Here is a 19,216-nt window from a genome sequence, read left to right on the forward strand (position 1 = left end):
ATAAGACTTCTCCAATTAACTGTTGCATGTTTGGGTCAAATCTACTTTACAGTCAAGTTACATACTTCATACCCAGCACGCACAAATATGAGGTTTTTCTTGTTATTGGCATTACTTTCTCTACACTTCTCTTATTACTTTGCTTTCTTTGGTTTACTCTTATCTTTTACATAAACCTAACCATTTCTAAACATTTATATTTCTCTAGGCAAATCAGAGTCAACTGTTTCATGGATGTGTAGTGGTTGTAACATTAAGTCATGTGGATGTTTTCAGTATGATGCAAATTAATCTGCATCAATTGTAAACACAAATTTTTACTAAAAATGACAAATAAGAAATGGCATAAAATGATGATGATTGACTATGGTATGTATTAAATACTATATATTTCGTTTATAAAGTCATCACAAATATGAACAATACTACAGTACTTAATCTTACAAATCGTTCCAATATAGAATATTTCTTTCTTAGGTGATCTGGTGAAAAAGCAGAATAACAATATATTGATACTAATTATTTACACAATAGATATTACAACCTTCTGCTGACACCTGAATACAGGTGTCAGCATTTATTACAGGTTATGCTTATATACATTGTAACACATGTAGCTATTATACATATTTGTATAGTTACATATGCATAGGTACATAGTTGTATGCATGCATATATACATACAGTACATACATATTATTTTATATATATATATATATATATATATATATATATATATATATATATATATATATATATATATAATATATATATATATATAATCATATCTATTATAGCAGTAAAGATAATGTTACACAGAACATTAAAGTTCACAAGTACAATAGATTCCAATATTTTACCTGTGATTTACCTTTAACCAGTTTCTTAAGTTGTTCAACTCTTCTATCCTATCATGACACACCTGAATGCACGCACCAGCCCACCACGATGTATCCCGGTGCACGTGGTCAACCACCATGATGCATCCCGGTGCACGTGGTCAACCACCATGATGCACGTGGTCGTCCACCATGATGCATCCCGGTGCACGTGGTCACCCACCATGATGCATCCCGGTGCACGTGGTCAACCACCATGATGCACGTGGTCGTCCACCATGATGCATCCCGGTGCACGTGGTCACCCACCATGATGCATCCAGGTGCACATGGTCACCCACCATGAGCCATCTCAGAGCATATGTCTTCCATCCAAGCTGTCCTACTCACATGTTCTCAGGCAGCTGAATGTTTCTTGGTTATGGGTTTGGGTTCCACTTGAAACGAAGTATTTTTTTTTTTTTGTATGGCTCAGACTAGAAGCTGAAGATGTTGTTGTCCGTGTGAGTGATTACCTGATTATTATACAGGTCTGGCGACTTAGTTGGTTCAAATTAAGCACCAGGCAAATTACAGTTGCATGCAACATGTCAAGTGATGATAAGGGTAAAAGTAAATGCTTTCTCAACATGGCATCTGACTGATAATTCAATCTTTGAGGAAAGCAATAAGGTATACATATAATTTTCAACTTGACTGCGCACGATATATGTGAAGCAATCTGGTATATATACACACATACATGAAAAGCAATTGCAATTTTAATATTGACCAAGAAAATGATAGCCATAGTAGCCACCTGGAAAGCCATATGGAGTATAATTGTACTCTGCTCCACGGCTACTGGCATCATTCATACGATTCTGTGGATCATAGCCATAAGTTAATGGTTCTTCCGACTTGTATGTGGCTAGGGCTGAATCAGAGGGTTTACTTAGTGGGTTGTCAATAACTGCTCTACTGACATTAAGGGCAGAGACTGGGTGGTTTAGCGGACTGGAATTCATAGTTGCTGAGGAAATATCACCTACCCCTGTTGGATCACCCCTAGACAGATCTCGGGTCAAGTCACGGGACAAGTTGTAAGCAGCAGCTGCAGTCAAATTTGCCCCAAGAGATGCATTTACCATTTGAGGGGGTTTTGGTATTCCTGCTGAAGAAAGACCAGGATGAATTAATGAACTTCCTTGGTCACTTGGGTTTATTGAAGAAGAGTCACCATTTTGAGAGCCTCTGTTGATACTTATATCAGAGTTGCTGCCATCTTCATTTGAAGCTCCAGTTGCAATGTTGCTTGGCCCTGCTATATGCTTTATAAGTGGCATATGACTAGATGAGTTATCAGTTTCACCATCTTCGAAGAAGGATTCGTCGTCATCTCTGTGATTATCATCATGTTGTGAACTAACTTGATCACTGTACGGTTCAGCTTTTCTTTGTTTTGAAAATTTTAAATTATTATTTGATTTAAAAGTAGCAAGCCACCCATTAGATGCTTTAAAATCATGGTATCCAAGTTCAGGAGCGATCTGGAGTGCCTTGGCTCGCAACATCCCAGTGGTGATTTTGACACCAGCTACAACTGTCATGTGTCGATACCATTGTATGAGATGCTGATTAAGTAAAGCATATTCACTCTTCCTTTGTCTTTTCATGGTGAGCTTTTCTCCCCGTAGAAGACTATCTCGGTAAATTGTAAGTATCTCCTCTCTCCTTTTAATTATGCCACTAACTTGAGTCTTTCCAATTCCATAAAGGTGAGCAATCTGCCTTTGTGACTTTCCATCCAAAAAGGCTTCAATGACTTTCACCTTTTCCTCCAGAGTAAGGGTTGTTCGTGTTTGTTTCTCTCTCTCCTTTACTGGAGGCAAGGTAAACAGAGACAGTGGGTTAATTGCCGGAAACTTCACATCATCTGAAGATTCCTCAAATTTATCTTCTGGTATTCTTTTTTCTGAAAGTTCCCACACATCTGAGTCTTTATTTTCATTAGTAACCGATTTGATAGCCATTTGTACTTTGGTATTTTCTTCTGGTGTAGATTTAGGAGACAAAATATTTTCCTTATTTCTATTACTTTTTGCAGTATCCTCATCAGTTGGAAAAGGAGGGTCACAGTTCACACTAACTTTTTCCATCGATTCCAAAACGGAAGCAACTGTCTTTTTCTTCAGTCTTTCTAATGCCCTTGTTATTGGTCTCTCATTAGAATCTGAGCCAAACAGTGACCTCCTCTCTTTTGCCAGCCACTTTTTTCTACCTTCGTCTAATGTTCGCCTGGCTTTGAATTTACGTTTTGCTCTTTTTAATGGCAAAGATGTACAGAAAAGAGGTTTTCGCTTTACTATGCTTCGCCATCCGTCAAGATCCTGTCCTGTGGTTAGACTGATTGTCAATGGGCCATCTTCACACGGAACCTCCAGGGTTTTTTCCACCAAAGGAAGAACTAATGACGCTGCATCTTCATTCTTCGAGGGTGGGCTTTTGTGTCGAAGGAGATGCAGGTCTGAAAGAGAAGAGGAAACTTACAAGTCATGGTTCTGTCATTGACTGCATTTATGATAATAGAAACATACTAACAAATATTATAGAAACAGTTCACAAAGAATATACTTAAAACAAGCTTTGTGGCTTGTTTTCACAACAAACAGTTGTGAAGTTTTGATGACCGAACCATAACATTGTCAAGTTGCCAATTCTCTTACGGCCTCTTGTGACATATGTAAACATTTTCGTTATTCAATACTTATATGCATAAGAAAAATTACTTTAACGGTACATAAAAAAAGGAAAAATCATTTGGGTTATAATAAAACCAATGCACATATACACAATAATCATGGAATATTACATCTGCCAAAGAAAAGTCTATTTCACTAACACTAGAATGCAAGGAAAAATATCTGTGTTGTAGGGTTTTCCTTCTAAGATATCTACAGATTACAGTGCTCAAATCTAAATTATTTTAAGGACAAAAATGCACAAGAATATTCCTAACAAAAACTAATATTAGTTTCAAAGGGGACTTGCCTCCTAGCATAAACTATATGGTAAGCTATATGGATTAATTGTCAATAATTTAAAAACAAAAACCCTGTGGTATATGCAAAAAATAATCATGTTTGAAATATATTAAAATAAATGCCTCATTAAGTTGTCTTCATTAGTTACATTTTCAGTTAAGAAGGGGAAAAATATTTCTCTCTCTCTCTCTCTCTCTCTCTCTTGCCCTCTCTCTCTCTTGCCCTCTCTCTCTCTCTCTCTCTCTCTTGCCCTCTCTCTCTCTCTCTCGCTCTCTCTCTCTCTCTCTCTCTGGTCTCTCTCGCTCTCGGTCTCTTGCTCTCTCTCTGTTTCACACACTCTCTCTCTCTCTCTCTCTTGCCCTCTTCTCTCTCTCTCTCTCTTGCCCTCTCTCTCTCTTGCCCTCTCTCTCTTGCCCTCTCTCTCTCTCTTGCCTCTCTCTCTCTCTCTCTTGCCCTCTCTCTCTCTCTCTTGCCCTCTCTCTCTCTCTCTCTCTCTCTCTTGCCCTCTCTCTCTCTCTCTCTCTCTTGCCCTCTCTCTCTCTCTCTCTCTTGCCCTCTCTCTCTCTTGCCCTCTCTCTCTCTCTCTCTCTCTCTCTCTCTCTCTCTCTCTCTTGCCCTCTCTCTCTCTCTCTCGCTCTCTCTCTCTCTCTCTCTTGGTCTCTCTCTCTCTCTCTCTCGCTCTCTCTCTCTCTCTCTTGGTCTCTCTCGCTCTCGGTCTCTCGCTCTCTCTCTCTCTGTTTCACTCTCACTCTCTCTCTCTCTGTTTCACTCTCACTCTCTCTCTCTCTCTCTCTCTCTCTCTCTCTCTCTCTCTCTCCCCTGAATTGATGAAAACTTGTGAAATGGTGCTGCACAGTGGTAAAAGACAGCAGCTTTTTCCAATCATCAGAAAAGTCTGACCTTAACCTTCTTCTCCAATACAAAAACTTGCAAAAGTATGGAGGTCACAGTCACGGCGACGAAGTTTGATGACTGACCAAGTCTTTTCTGGATAACATTATTGGAAGGTCATTGCCTATCCTTAACTCTATAAAGTAAGATTAACTGTCACTATATTCTCTTATGCACTAGAGAGCATTTTATTGTTTTGTTTGGTAGTAAGTAAATTATGGAATACAGTTACCCCACACCTCCCTTCGATTCATCTTCCCTCTTGCCTTGTATTACACACACTAGCTTATCAGAACTTTATAAGTGTCCAGGGCAGATCAAAATGTCATTACAGGAGAGGAGGCGTGGTCGACGACCGGGCCGCAGGGACACTAAGCCCCGGAAGCACCTCAAGGTAACCAGTACTTTCATTTCATGTGTGATGGTTGAGTTAATATTTCATCATGGACAAAAGTGTCACCACATGCCTAAGGTGCTGATTTGTACAATGTCCCTCCACATCAACTAAAATTGAAGACTCTTGTCTCTTCTCGACAACATTCTTGAAGAGAAACAGAAAACGCAGTAAAGACTAGAGTGGCATAAAGTCACAAGCAGTTGGGCACTCCTTGTTTGAATCTTGTTTTTAACTGGCCAGAAAATTTGCTTCTCAACCATAATGCAGGGCATAGACCACTTCTATACACAAGGATAGAAGGGGCTTGTGGGGATGAGAGAGTGCACAGAGGTGGAGGAGAAAGAGTGTGTGCATACCGAGGGAAAAGCAAGTGAAGAGGAAAAGAGGGATAGGAAGGAGGATAATGATTGAATGTGAATGAAGAATGGGGTAATAAGGGAGGAGTGATGTACATAAATTTTCTTGAATAAAAGTGACAAGCCAGCTGGGAAGGGTAAACAAATTTCTGATTTCAATACAGTAATTTCTTGAAGAGATTACCAGCCAGGTTAACTAAACGGTAATAATAATAATACTAGTAATAATAATAATAATAATAATAATAATAATAATAATAAAAACCAGCGTTGAATGTAATGAAACGCTATTTTCTGGGTGAGTCCCGGAGGTTCCCCGGAGCTATCCCAGGCTGATATGGTAATGTCAGACTTTAGCATCAGTCATGTGTATGAAGTTCTATGGGTCTACCGGGGACCACGAGCCAGAACCAGGCCCCCTCAGAGAGGCAAAGGGAGCAATGGCCTATAGAAACCCCCGTGTGGTTGGAAGCATTCTGTCTGCCATCGACCAGGTCAGGCACCCAGAAAGGTAAGCGTCCCAAAACAAACCCATATTCTGGTGAAAATTGCTACCAGAAGCCGAACAAGTGGATAGAACTCCCCTAAAAGAAACAAGCAAATGATCATGACGTCACACGTCACCCCACCACTGTCTGCGCAGCTCCCCCCCTTCCCGGGAGGGGGAAGGGGGAACCCCAGACCTATCACGCCAGCTATCCACCATCAGTTCTGAGATTGCATGTCAAAAAACGCGAAAAATCGCCGACCAGAGGGAGGAAGGGATGCTGGGGAGCCTCTGGGTCTCACCCAGAAAATGGCGTTTCATTACATTCAATGCTGGTTTTCTTAGGGGGGAGCCCCCTTCGGCTCCCCGGAGCTAACTACCCACAGAAGAAAAAAAGAGGGACATAGCCAGGAGGCGGTCGCTGCACACTCCCCAACTCAAAGTCGAGACAACTGGCTGCAACTGCCAACCCAAGGCGACACAGGCCCGAATGGGCCCGGGAGCGACACGAGACATCGAGCAGCCAGGCCCCTGTACAATTGCCAAAAGCCCTGTGCCCGAATGTCAGCTAGGACATGCCACCAAGATGGCAGCAAGAGCAGCGAATCTACGACTGCCATACCTTGAGGTGCTTCCGAGGCTTAACGTCCCCGCGGGCCGGTTGTCGAAGTCATAGGCATGGGGATAGAACACAGGCAGGTCAGCCGCAATAACATTGTGGACGACCTGGGAGACCTTCACCCACGAACAGGGAAGAACGGAACCGTAGCAACCCAAAGCGCGTCCCGAACACAGAAGCCGTGGCACGCAAATAAAAGCGGAGGGCTGCAACCGGACACAAAACACGATGCACCCCTGGCCCGACCAACCAAGCACCAACAAACCAAGGACCCCTCCGGAAAGCAGCAGCCTCATTCCGTTCCAGAAAAGAGGGAGACGGCTGCAACCGAACAAACTCGCCACGACCGAAGGAGAGAAAGAAGCTCAGCAACCCGACCCCGATCTCTGGCCAAATGCCAACAGGAAAAGAGCCTTCGAGAAACAAACCCAAACCGAAGGGGTCACAACCAACCGAGGAAAAGAAAGAGCATGCTGTCCAGAGACCAGGACGGCTCAGGCAGTGCATGAGCAGGCTGGAGGTGAAACAATGCACGAGACAGCTTACGAACGGCGCAGATGTAACACCAAGACCGAAAACAAGCCAAAGCGGCTCTGCCAGCGCCGGACGAAACGAGACGACAGTATGTGCCAAGATGACATACTGTCATCTTGCCACGATGACAACTCTGAACCCCCACCAGAAAAACCAAGCTGATGCCAACAAATGCAGCCACCTAAGAAGGGACAGAAGGAAAAGGAAGGACAGCCAAAATACCCCATACTGCTGCCAAGAAGAAGCATGCAGGTGGGACACCAACAACGAAGCCACCGATCACCAACCGAAGGTGAGAGACTCGAGGCAGAGCCTAACCAGCCCCGTTAAGGTTCATTTGAGCCTAGGAAGAGGCGGAGCTGCGGGAAAATCTCGGGTGCGACCACCGAGCAAGCAGAGCCGGAAACCCAAGCCGGCAAAGAAGGAGACGGAACGTCTGCCGAACAGAAAACTCCCCAGCGCGAGCGAGCTCGCCAGGAGATCGGAGACTACTGGTCCAATGCGAGACTCCAGAGAAGGGACACTGCGAGACCCTGAAAATGCCAACAGGCAGAGCAAGCCAGGAAAACAGGAACCCAAACCTTGCAACAGGAAGGCCAAAAGGCACAAACAAAACACACAACGGTGTGTAGGAGAAAACAAGAAAATGACCAAAAGAACAGCCCAGCACCAGCGGCCAGGGACATGAGTGAAGCAGGAAGATGAAGAACGAAGAAGACATGCAGCAAATCGGGAACGAAAGGGACACGACCAACCCACAGTCACAGGCCCTGTCCCAACAAACCAAACTGAAGGAGGTGCTAAGGGTTGCCACCTTACCAGCACCCGAACCAAGGGGTACAAGCAACGAAGACAGACCCATGCACACAAGTGCACACGCACCATGTGACACAGGCGGAAGGAGCGCCCAAAGAAACGCAAGAAGGAAACATTCCAGTGGCAGAATAGTAAACAAATGGAATGCACGAGGAAGGGAAGTGGTGGAGGCCAACCCCACACATAGCTGCAAGTGCAGACCTGACAGAGCCCAGTAGATATCAGGGAGTGACAGGGGAGAGGCAGGACAAAAGAGCCAAAGCTCAACCCCAGGAAGCACAACCAGGGGTGGACAACTAGGCAAGGACCGAGAAACCAATGTACATGGAAGGGCCAAGCCAGGAACTCTTACGCTGGGAAAGGAAAGAGGGACCCCCAGCCACAAAACTGCCGCAAAATGTCACCCCACAACATCCTGACAAAGTAACAAGTACCACATTTCACCTTGGTACATGTTACTAATGCACACGTGCACCAGCAACATGCACCACACGCAACATGCAACATGTAACATGTAACAAGGAACATGTAGTAACTTCTCTCGGCGAAGGCAGAGAAATGGTGGAGGCTGACTCCAGACAGGGTCAAATGTAGATATGATAGAGCCCAGCAGGCGCACAACAGGTGACCCGACGGCAGAGAGGCGGGACCAAGAGCCAGAGCTCAATCCCCGCAAGCACACCAGGTGAGCACAACTAGGCGAGTACATAATCTGCACCTCAACCATCGTACCTCGCAACGTGGGATGAGGTGCGTCCCTTGAGCGACTCGGCATGGGTTGGACATGCATATGAGTGGGACTGGATGGGTAGGGGCAGTCAATTGTGTGCTGACTGTCCTGATATCCGTATCCAAAACCACGAACCAGCGCCCAGCCGGAAAGAGATGCCAGACCGAAGAACTCACCTGCCGAACATAGCCACGAACGTGTCATGACAACGTTACCGAGAAGATCCCGGGAACACCACCAGGGAAGAAGGCCATAGCCGCACACGCAGGAGAGCAGGGATAGAGGCGAAGGAGGCGCCCCACACCCATGACACAGGGAAAACCCGGGGTCCTCCCAATAGCTGCAATCCAGAACACCCCAGGAGCTACGGGGCATAGACCGGAGAATGGAGAAGAGCCTAAGGTGAAGCACCCGAGAAAAAAGGATGCAAAACACCAGCACTGGTACACACTGCCCAGACCAAAACAAACTCCCACGGTACATGCGCAGGACACGCTGTCTGAACCGCACAACCTGCTCGGCGGGAAGGCGCCAACTAGGACTACTGTACACGAAAAGTAGCCAAATAGTAAGCGACCCAAGTGAACCGCTAAATAGAAGAAACAGCCCATCTCATGGGACAAGAGCTAAAAGCGACAATATAGCCGGCTAACGTAATGAAGACAAGGAACCTAATTGGAACCCAATTGGGCTACTTGCCCTAATCCGGCGTCCCGAACTAGGAGTATGTAAAGAAAATGAGCAGTGCCGAGACAGAGCACGGAGAGAAAAGACAGCACAAAAGAACGAGACAGGACTAAACACCATGAAGAAGCACAGAAGAGAACCAACAAGTCCTGGAAAGGACCGGAGGGAAGTCACACCGAAAGACGATAGACATTCCAATAATACAGGAAGTAGCAGAACAAGGGAGACAGAACACCTGAGCACACAAAGGGCAGCCGAAAACCAAGCAGTAAACGGGCCCAGCAGGGGCAGAACCCAAGGAACTTGTGGAAGTTCCTTGGGTTCCTGCCCCAAGCCCCAAGGGCAGTACTTACAGGGCACTTAGATAAGGAAACTTTAGGTACATGCAGCCCGAGTCCTGGAGAATCACTCCCAGCTCACGCACCACCTAGAAGACAGTCACCACATTCTAGGTACAGTGCTGAAACAACCACCAGAGCCAGAGCACACAACCTCAGCTTCTAGTATCAGCCGAAGAATTGATGGTGGATAGCCGGCGCGGTAGGTCTGGAGCTCCCCCTTCCCCCTCCCGGGGAAGGGTAGCTGCGCAGACAGTGGTGCGGTGACGTGTGACGTCATGATCGTTTGCTTGTTTCTTTTAGGGGAGTTCTATCCACTTGTTCAGCTTGTGGTAGAAATTTTCACCATAATAGGGGTTTGTTTTGGGACGCTTACCTTTCTGGGTGCCTGACCCGGTCGATGGCAGACATAGAATGCTTCCAACCACACGGGGGTTTCTATAGGCCATTGCTCCCCTTGCCTCTCTGAGGGGGCCAGGTTCTGGCTCGTGGTCCCCGGTAGACCCATAGAACTCCGTACACATGACTGATGCCAAAGTCTGACATTACCATATCAGCCTGGATAAGCTCCGGGGAGCTGAAGGGGCTCCCCCCAGAAAACAAGTGGAACACCAAAAAAACAGCAACTTGCAACCCCATACAAATGGTGAGAGCCTTGTGCCACATGCATAGATCAGCAGAAAACATCAAACCTGCAAGGCACTGGGACGATCTGCAGAAAGAAGCTGAACTATGGGAAAACCTCCCTTGTTCAGACACCAAGCCAGAAAACCAGCATTGAATGTAATGAAATGCCAATTTATGGGTGAGCCCCAGTGGCTCCCTGTAGATGGTTACATCTACTAGGTCACATCAGCCATAGAGTTCTAGAGGTTTAGCAAGGACCAGAGCCAGAACTCTTGGGAATGCAATCTCATTTAAAATATTTTCTTCAAGTTTCGTCTCTGTTAATGCGACAATATCTGGGACCTTAAGCTGAATTATATCTTTCAGCTCCAATATTTTTTTTGTCACTCCATCTATGGTGGTATACAATATTTTCAGGAACATGTTCTCGTTCCCTTTATACTTTACTCCCCTTTCCTATAATGATTTTGTTGCTTTGTTTTTATGTACCGTTTCACTAGCTTTCCAGTCCCCAACATTCTGTAGAAAAAAATAATTTATTTCTTCTCATTTCTATCCCCATTTAGATGTTTCACTTCAATGACGTTCATTTTCAGCTTTTCTCTCTCTTTCTTTAATTAAGAGGTCTTGTCTTATTGACCAAAGTGTGCCAACTTCATCACACTGCAATTTCTTGGAATTTTTAAGCACTTCCATCATATGTTTCACTTCATTAAATGTCGCCATTAAGGGGCGGTTCTTGTTTGCCTTATATTTTCCTATCCTAAAATAAAAACACAACACACATACAAAAAGAGTGAGTGAGTGAGTGAGTGAGTGAGTGTGTGTGTGTGTGTGTGTGTGTGTGTGTGTGTGTGTGTGTGTGTGTGTGTGTGGGGGGGGGGGGGGGGGGAGGAGCTATCTCAAATGTCGCTAACTGCTGCAGGGAGCCACTAATGCCACTTCACAAAAGAAATTGAATTAGAAACTTACCATTATCTGTTGTGGTGATGGAGGTGAGACTGATGGTCCGTGGTTTATGTCGTTTTCTTTCTTCCAACTGAAATGAGACCAATTACTATTAAAGAAATAATACAACTATTTTTTAATATGCAAATTTAAATAAACATTCAAGGCATAATGCATGTAATTTCTTCCACCTCATTGTCCTATAATATACATTTATTTGTGCTTACTTATGCCATTGATTTTCCATTTTATTTTATCGCTTGTAAATTCTTGCCTGAGCATTACATGTACTTTAGTGAAACAGATTTTATAGTACTGTTCTTTAATGTTTATTATAAAAAAAAAAATTCTTATTTTGTACCTTCCAATTATCATTACCGTCATATTCTGCTTTCATGGAGTGTGTAGGCACCAACCCATGGAAGACGGATATACAGCTCAAGACAATAACTTTTCAGATGGTTTCACATTATCAGAAGCAGGAAGCATGTCATGCTTATCCAGGTCCCAGGATGCCATCAACACAACACAATATATGGTTTGACTGTAAGATACACACAGTCCAAATATGCTTTACAAATAGTACTGTACATCTTAACTGCTTATGGAAAGCAAAATTGCATATACAGTATTGCAAAACTTCGTAAGGTATTGTTTGCATCCAAAACTACTGGACTAGGTTTTAACCCAAGGCATCATGGCATAGGTGGAGAACTTTTGAAGCAGAAATACATAATTGCTTTTATATATCTTTCAAGGATCTATCTTGAGGTTATCTTGAGATGATTTCGGGGCTTTAGTGTCCCCGCAGCCCGGTCCTCGACCAGGCCTCCACCCCCAGGAAGCAGCCCGTGACAGTTGACTAACACCCAGGTACCTAATTTACTGCTAGGTAACAGGGGCATAGGGTGAAAGAAACCTTGCCCATTGTTTCTCGCCGGCGCCTGGGATCGAACCCAGGACCACAGGATCACAAGTCCAGCGTGCTGTCCGCTCGGCCGACCGGCTCCCTTACTCAAACTTAGGATACTCAAACCTTCCCAATGATTTAGCAAATAATTAAATTCTGCTGTGAGGGGGTTACATGGCCAAATAATAATAATAATACAGTAATAATAATAATACAGTAATAATAATAATAGCAATAATAATAATAATAATAATAATAATAATAATAATAATAATAATAATAATAATAATAATAATAATAATAATGACTCTTGCATCATCATACACACATTTTAAAAAATTCCATTCAATATGTGATGGAGTTCTCCATATAATCTCACAGGTACTGTACTTAACAATTTGGAACAAAAATAACAAATTATTCACTAAATAATTATTCACCAACACTTGAAGAAGCACAAGATAACTAAGAACGTTTGAAGAAATGCCTGAGACAAGTACCAGACATACATGAGTTTTAAGAGCAAGCCAAGAGAAAGTTGCCTTTCCCTTCGAGTTGTCACATCATAAAAAAATGATATACAGTACTAAATTCCCTGAACCTAACCTAACTGATGGTCCCACAAACAGAAAATGAGACACCACATCAATTCTGCGAGCTGCTATGATTTATAATATATCTTGAAGCTGGGAATTCTGATGTCAAAATGTGATGAATTATGCAAGAGGACAAGTCGGAGAAAGAGCCTAGGATTGGATGGGATATGATAATACTCAAGACACCGGGGATGCTTTAGTCATTTTTTATGCACCCCATACCGATCCTGTAGGCAGTGGTGGATATGGCTACAGAGGCACATAATAGGCTCAGGAACTGAACCCCACAGTTCATTAAGCTCAGCAAATAACAATCAGTAGTTACAGTTTTTAAAATACTAAACATATCAATGGTTTTTTTCCTAACAGTCTCTATACACTGCAATTTACATCTGTGGTGAGTGTGCAAACAGTTACCAGTGATACTCGTACACCCATCCAACTGGGTGGCAGCTTTATAGTCACGAGCATGCATTATCCTACAATAAGCAAACCTTGGATAGTTGGCTAAGACCTAGGATAATTGAAAACGTGAACAGCATTCTCCAGTTGAGGCACAATAGAGTAAGAGGAGCATGGATGGAAGAAGGAATCAAACACAAGCTTTAGAAATGTAAGGAAATATTTATATGCAGTAAGAGTGGGCAACCACCATTCACATTCAAGAGTGAAACTGATCCAGCCACCTGAGCACCTGATTATTGAGTACAGTAATTTAGAGCTTCCCCCTTGCGACTTTCCAAGACTGCATAATGCACTCCATACAAACAGTAGCATCTTGCTTAAGGGAGCAACCTAATGATACACATCAGAAACAAAAGTTTCTCACAATAACACAGGGGAATAGTAAACTTAAATTTATGTTAAATAATAAAAATAACACTTAAGAGCTCAAAACAATTACTCTTACCTTGGTTCCTATACGTCCCCAGTCAGGATCAGAAACGGGATCAAGGGTCTCCTCAGAACACAGGCTTTCTTGCTGCTGTGAAATATATAATAAATATAGTTTTCAAAGTTAGATAAACTTCATTTGCATGAGGGCAATCAAGGAAGTTATCTCCGATACCCTATGCTGGAACATCTCGGGATGCAAACATTACTTTGAAATACTGTACAGTGAAGTCCACCTCGAACAAATCTCCCACTAATGTACCTCTCTAAACGGCAGAAATTTTAATGTCCTGTAATATCTTCAAAAAATGGACAAAAATGTCATACAATACTACATGCCACTGGAGGAAGAGTTACTCAAGACATTTAAGAATACAGTACAGTACAATACTCAGGACTTGCTATTAATAAAAGTACCTGGCCTGTCACTTTCCTTTACTTAATCATTTTTTATTATTAAGTAAATAAGAGTTGTTTTTTTTTCTTTTCGTTAGTTGCCTGGTGGAGAGTCTGCTCCTTGGTCATTGTCCACCCTCTGTTATTCTGATGGTTCCCCGCTAAGTCCCCATGATTGTACACTTCACAGGGGTTCAGCTTTAATTGTCCTCTTGGTAGTTTGGGCCAACCGGTTAGCAGTATTTTGCCTGGGCTTCCATTAGCAGTCAGCCTAAGAACCCTGAAAAACCACATTGGGGCTCATTGGTCTGGTGGATGTGTCCTCTGGGTCCCATCTCGCCTCGTGTGAGATTGAAGATTGCTCTGTCCCTTGACTCAGGGTGACATTCACCGGTTTTGCCTCAGGCATGTTGCCTGTTGGGTCAATGACACCTCTGACCCGGAGTCCTCGTGCCTCTCTGAGTGGGCCAGGATCTGGCTCGTGATCCCCGGTAAGCTAGAACTGCATTCAAATTGACTGATGCCACGGTCTAATACATAGACATATATCAGCCTGGTATAGCTCTGGGGCACCAGAGGGGCTCTCCACAGAAAATATGAGTAGTATTCTGAATAAATTGTATTTTTATGGTAATATTTTTGGGTGTGTGAAACAGATTATTTCAAATGGGAAAATTTTATTTGGTGTACAAATATTCGGGTTATGTTGCATTTTTTGGATAGGATTAAATTTGTACACCGAGGTTCCACTGTGTGTGTGTGTGTAATTACCCAAGTGTAGTTACAGGATGAGAGCTATGCTCAGTGTCGCGTCTTCCCAATACAGTACTGTCATATAATGTTGTGTGTGTTAATTTAGTAATCCATTTCCAAGAGGATTATTATTGCAAAGGTGAAGAAGTAACACCTGTATCTCTGGGAATCAAAATATGTGTTCAATTACACACATTAATGAAAACACTTCAGATGTACTGTACTGTATTATATACCCAAAATTACTGAAAACAACAAAATGAGAAATCCTTTCCCATGAAATGGGGTGTGTCCTGTCTTAACCCTTAAACTGCGCAACGCGCCTGCAGGCTCACGTCTGGTTTGCGCAACGCGCCTCCGGGTATTTGTATTTTTCACGTTCCATTCAAAACTCCCACGGCTACATGGGGTTCACATCAGCTTCCTCAGGGCTCTTGTAAACAGACGCCATCTTTAAAAAAAATCGTGGTCCACATTCCCGGGTATGGGAGCCTCAGTAGTGTGTGAGCAACCAAGGCTGGCGCTCGCAGCATGAGCGCACAGCACTGCTGTTCAGCATGTGACCACAGCATCGCCTAATAATGTCAAAATATATATATAACTTGTATTATTTAGCTATGATAGTGTTATATTAGAGCCTGAGTGTGATAATGACTGGGTACAATGTTCAAATTTCAGTAATTCAATGCTGTTCACGATGTTCACAGCGCTAGCCACAGCACCACAGCATTATTTCGTTCATCTAGGAATCTTCAAATGATTTCTTAGGTTCCTTTTCAAATTAGACATGTGGTCAATTATTCATTTACAGGAATTAGTGACCAGGATTGTGATAATAGCAGGATTGTGGTTATAATTAGCGTTGTGCGTAGTATTGTGGAAGGAGGAATTTTGATGAGGGAGGGAGGGCGAGAATTGAGGTAGCCTCATTGTGTGTGTGTGGCTGCCACTCTTGTTTTGCTCACCATACTAGCTTAGTGGTTCGCTATGGGCAACACATATGTACATGGGTATATATAGTGTGTGTATATAGTGTATGAACAGCAACAGGAGAATGTTGAGAGGAGCTATTTTGGTGAGGGAGGTGACGTAATCGTAGAGTCGTCTGCTGTGTGATTTTTCATGCAGTGTGTGGTGGCCACTGTACTGTTTGGACACAATACCAGCTTACTTGCATAGTTCTGGTAAATAAAACATGTAGATAGGTATATAGACCATGTGTAATAAGAACTATAACAATATGGTGGGAGGAGCAATGTTGACGAGTAAGACGTTGGAGTGAGGGAGAATGGCTGGGTGTGGCTGCTCTCACTCGAGGTGTTCTGAATGTGTTCATGGCCAAATGCTCCTATTGGCCCATACGAGGCAGCTGCTATTGGCCCAAACGAGGCAGCTGCTATTGGCCCATACGATGCAGCTGCTATTGGCCCATACGAGGCAGCTGCTATTGGCCCATACGAGGCAGCTGCTATTGGCCCATACGAGGCGGCTGCTATTGGCCCATACGAGGCGGCTGCTATTGGCCCATACGAGGCAGCTGCTATTGGCCCATACGAGGCAGCTGCTATTGGCCCATACGGGGCACCTGCTATTGGCCCATACGAGGCAGCTGATATTGGCCCATACGAGGCAGCTGCTGTTGGCCCATACGAAGCAGCTGCTACGCGGTGTTCTGAATGTGTTGATGATGAATGTATATAGTGTGTGACAGTGTATAGTGTGTAAATAGATTGTATATATACACAAATTAGCATGATACATAGTAAATATGTGCTGCATATGTGTACACAAGTTTCATGCACGTAACACAGTGTCTACGGACAGTACGGATGTTGTACTGCGATATTATAGTGTACGTGTTCATTATACATTGGATTGGCACATAAAAACAATTAAAATGTATTTGGAAAGGTGCGCAAAAAATGAACGAAAATATATTCGCGGCAACTCGCACACCCCGCCCCGAGCGCCCCACCGCCCCCGAGAGCTTACGGCACGTGCGCACGGGGAATGATGACGTCACGCCCCAACTTCCGGACCCCATAGCAGCCAAAGTAAGTACAATTTCGACTTTTTTTTTACATACCCATACTGAGGGAAGGGTTTTTGACACTTTAAAAAGAAAAAATAATTTTTTCCAGAGAATTTATTTCCTGCGCACTGCGGGGGTGTCACATTTGGAGGCAACGCAGTTAAGGGGTTAATCGATCTGTCCGAGGGGGACTTCACTATATTCTTAAAATAACAAATATAGATAAATATTGAATATCTGTATAAAATTATATTTCACTTTTATTAGTCAATTATAACTATCAGTGAACAGTCAAAGCATTAGCAAAGGAAGATTATAATAACATTACTGATGATAAAACTATCATTCCATGCCAAATCAAAGAAGTGGACTTTTCAATCCAATCATCTCAGATTTTCATAAAATTCTGTAGGATGTTTAATTTGAAGTAATTTGCGCATACTGTACAAAATTTTATCCCTCAGTGATGCACAGTATTCATATGCAGCAGCAGGATTGCCAATGCAATAGAAAAATATAATTTCAAGATCACACGACAACCTTTGACGCTGAATACATAAAAACGTGTATCTAACTTTTTTTGGTATAAAAATATGCTATACATAGTTAAAATGCATTCTCTCATTGGTTAAGTTTTTATTTTGGGATGGTTTAGAGAACAGGAGTAAAAAACAAAAATCATCAAAGTAGCATACTGTACCTCGCAGTTGATGAAATGCTTTAGCACTGGTTTATGGAAATTACAGTCTCAATGAAATATATATATAATGCCTCAGAATACGAGGGTGTTGATACGCGAACGGGTCGACTAGCGCGTAGTGGCACGGCGATCACCGCTCAGTTTACCAGTGCCTCGTGCCCAGTGACTATCCCGCCTCAATTCTTCAACAGGATTTAGTGTTTTGTTGGATATCTGGCCATTTGAACATAGAAGTTATTATATATCTCGCAATGGGTCCCAAGAAAGCCAGTGGTAAGATTCAACCTAAGAAAATAGTTGAGTAGAGGATGTCCCTTCCTCATTAAGAAAATGTGTGAAGTATGGGAAGAACTGCAATGTTTTGGTGAAAAAACTCACCCAGATAAAGCTGTAGCAGGCTGTTGCATTGACTTTTTAAATGACAATGTGATGTCTTACTACAGACAAGTGTTAAAATGTAGGGAAAAACAAGTGTCTTTAGACAGATTCTTAGTAAGACAAGCAAGCAGTGAGCCACAAGCAGGTCCTAGTGGTATGCAGGCAAGACGTGCCAGAGTGTGCACACCAGAGAAGTCCTCACTGCCTGATGTTATAATGGAAGGGGCCTCCCCATCCAAACAGTAACACCTCTCCTCCTCCCCCCCTCCTCACCATCTTCCATACACCAACAGCAGTCATCAGCAATGGTAAGTAATAACTTGAACATAGTTTTGTAGTGTAGATTTTGATGAATTAGGTATAAAATTTAGTTTCAAGTGAGGTTTTTGGGTAGTCAGAAACGGATTAATTCATTTCCCATTATTTCTTGTGGGGAAATTAGCTTCGGGTTACGAGCTGTCTCCAGGAACGGATTAAACTCTTAAAGCGAGGTACCCCTGTATTTAATGGTTACAAGATATACATTGGTTAATACAAAACGTGCTTAAAGGTTATGGATCTCTTGACGCTCCTCTGCTTCCAGACAGGAACCGAGGATGCAGCAGGCATTTCCCCTCTGGATCGCCATACAGTATTGAGGCGCTGAAACAAAAAACTGGCAGCCCTTGGGTCTCTGGTGATGTCAATGAACCTGGAAGCCAATTCCTTGAGAAATCCCAAGGCACTCTTACCCCAGGGGCCATCTGTCTCAGATGCTATGGGAACAAAGGTGTATTGACCTTCCAATCATCTGTATTTGGCTGATTTTGCTATTTCCCTGTGGTTAGCTGCCCCACCTGCTTGATCAGCACTGAAGTATACATAGGTATATGTGTATATATATATACACACTCACACAAAACTTTGAGGAGAGCTTACAAACATATGTTAGTGCCTTTTCTGCAGCGCTTCTTCCGAGGTCCAAGTGTCTGTAGCAATTTAACCACTGAACTGCGCAATGCACCTGTGGGCGCACGCAGCATGAGCTCACAGCACTGCTGTTCAGCTTGTGATCACAGCATCGCCTAATAATGTCAAAATATATATATAACTGGTATTATTTAGCCATGATGATATTACAGAAGAGCCTGAGTGTGATAATGACTGTGTACAATGTTCATATATCAGTGAATCAATGCTGTTCATGTTCACAGCGCTAGCCACAGCACCACAGCATTATTTCGTCCATCTAGGAATCTTCAAACGACTTCTTATGTTACTTTTAC

The 19,216-nt window shown here is 43.2% G+C and overlaps 1 protein-coding gene across 4 annotated transcripts in view; it reads right to left on the reverse strand.

Annotated features, from left to right (window-relative positions):
* Positions 1–770: 770 nt before the first annotated feature.
* The window catches only part of LOC123747696 (uncharacterized), a 31,243-nt gene continuing 12,797 nt past the window's right edge, over positions 771–19,216 (reverse strand). For 3 of the 4 annotated variants that reach the window (XM_045729912.2, XM_045729910.2, XM_045729911.2), the window contains exons 5-7: positions 13,709–13,783; positions 11,317–11,383; positions 771–3,345 (exon numbers count right to left, since the gene is read on the reverse strand). In XM_045729912.2, the coding sequence (XP_045585868.1) occupies positions 1,601–3,345; positions 11,317–11,383; positions 13,709–13,783 (1,887 nt within the window). In that variant the 3' untranslated portion in view covers positions 771–1,600. The remainder of the gene's footprint in view (positions 3,346–11,316; positions 11,384–13,708; positions 13,784–19,216) is intronic. The other variant, XM_045729913.2, reaches the window with a different exon arrangement.

This window comes from Procambarus clarkii, chromosome 15 (genome assembly GCF_040958095.1).
Source record: "Procambarus clarkii isolate CNS0578487 chromosome 15, FALCON_Pclarkii_2.0, whole genome shotgun sequence".
NCBI lineage: Eukaryota > Metazoa > Arthropoda > Malacostraca > Decapoda > Cambaridae > Procambarus > Procambarus clarkii.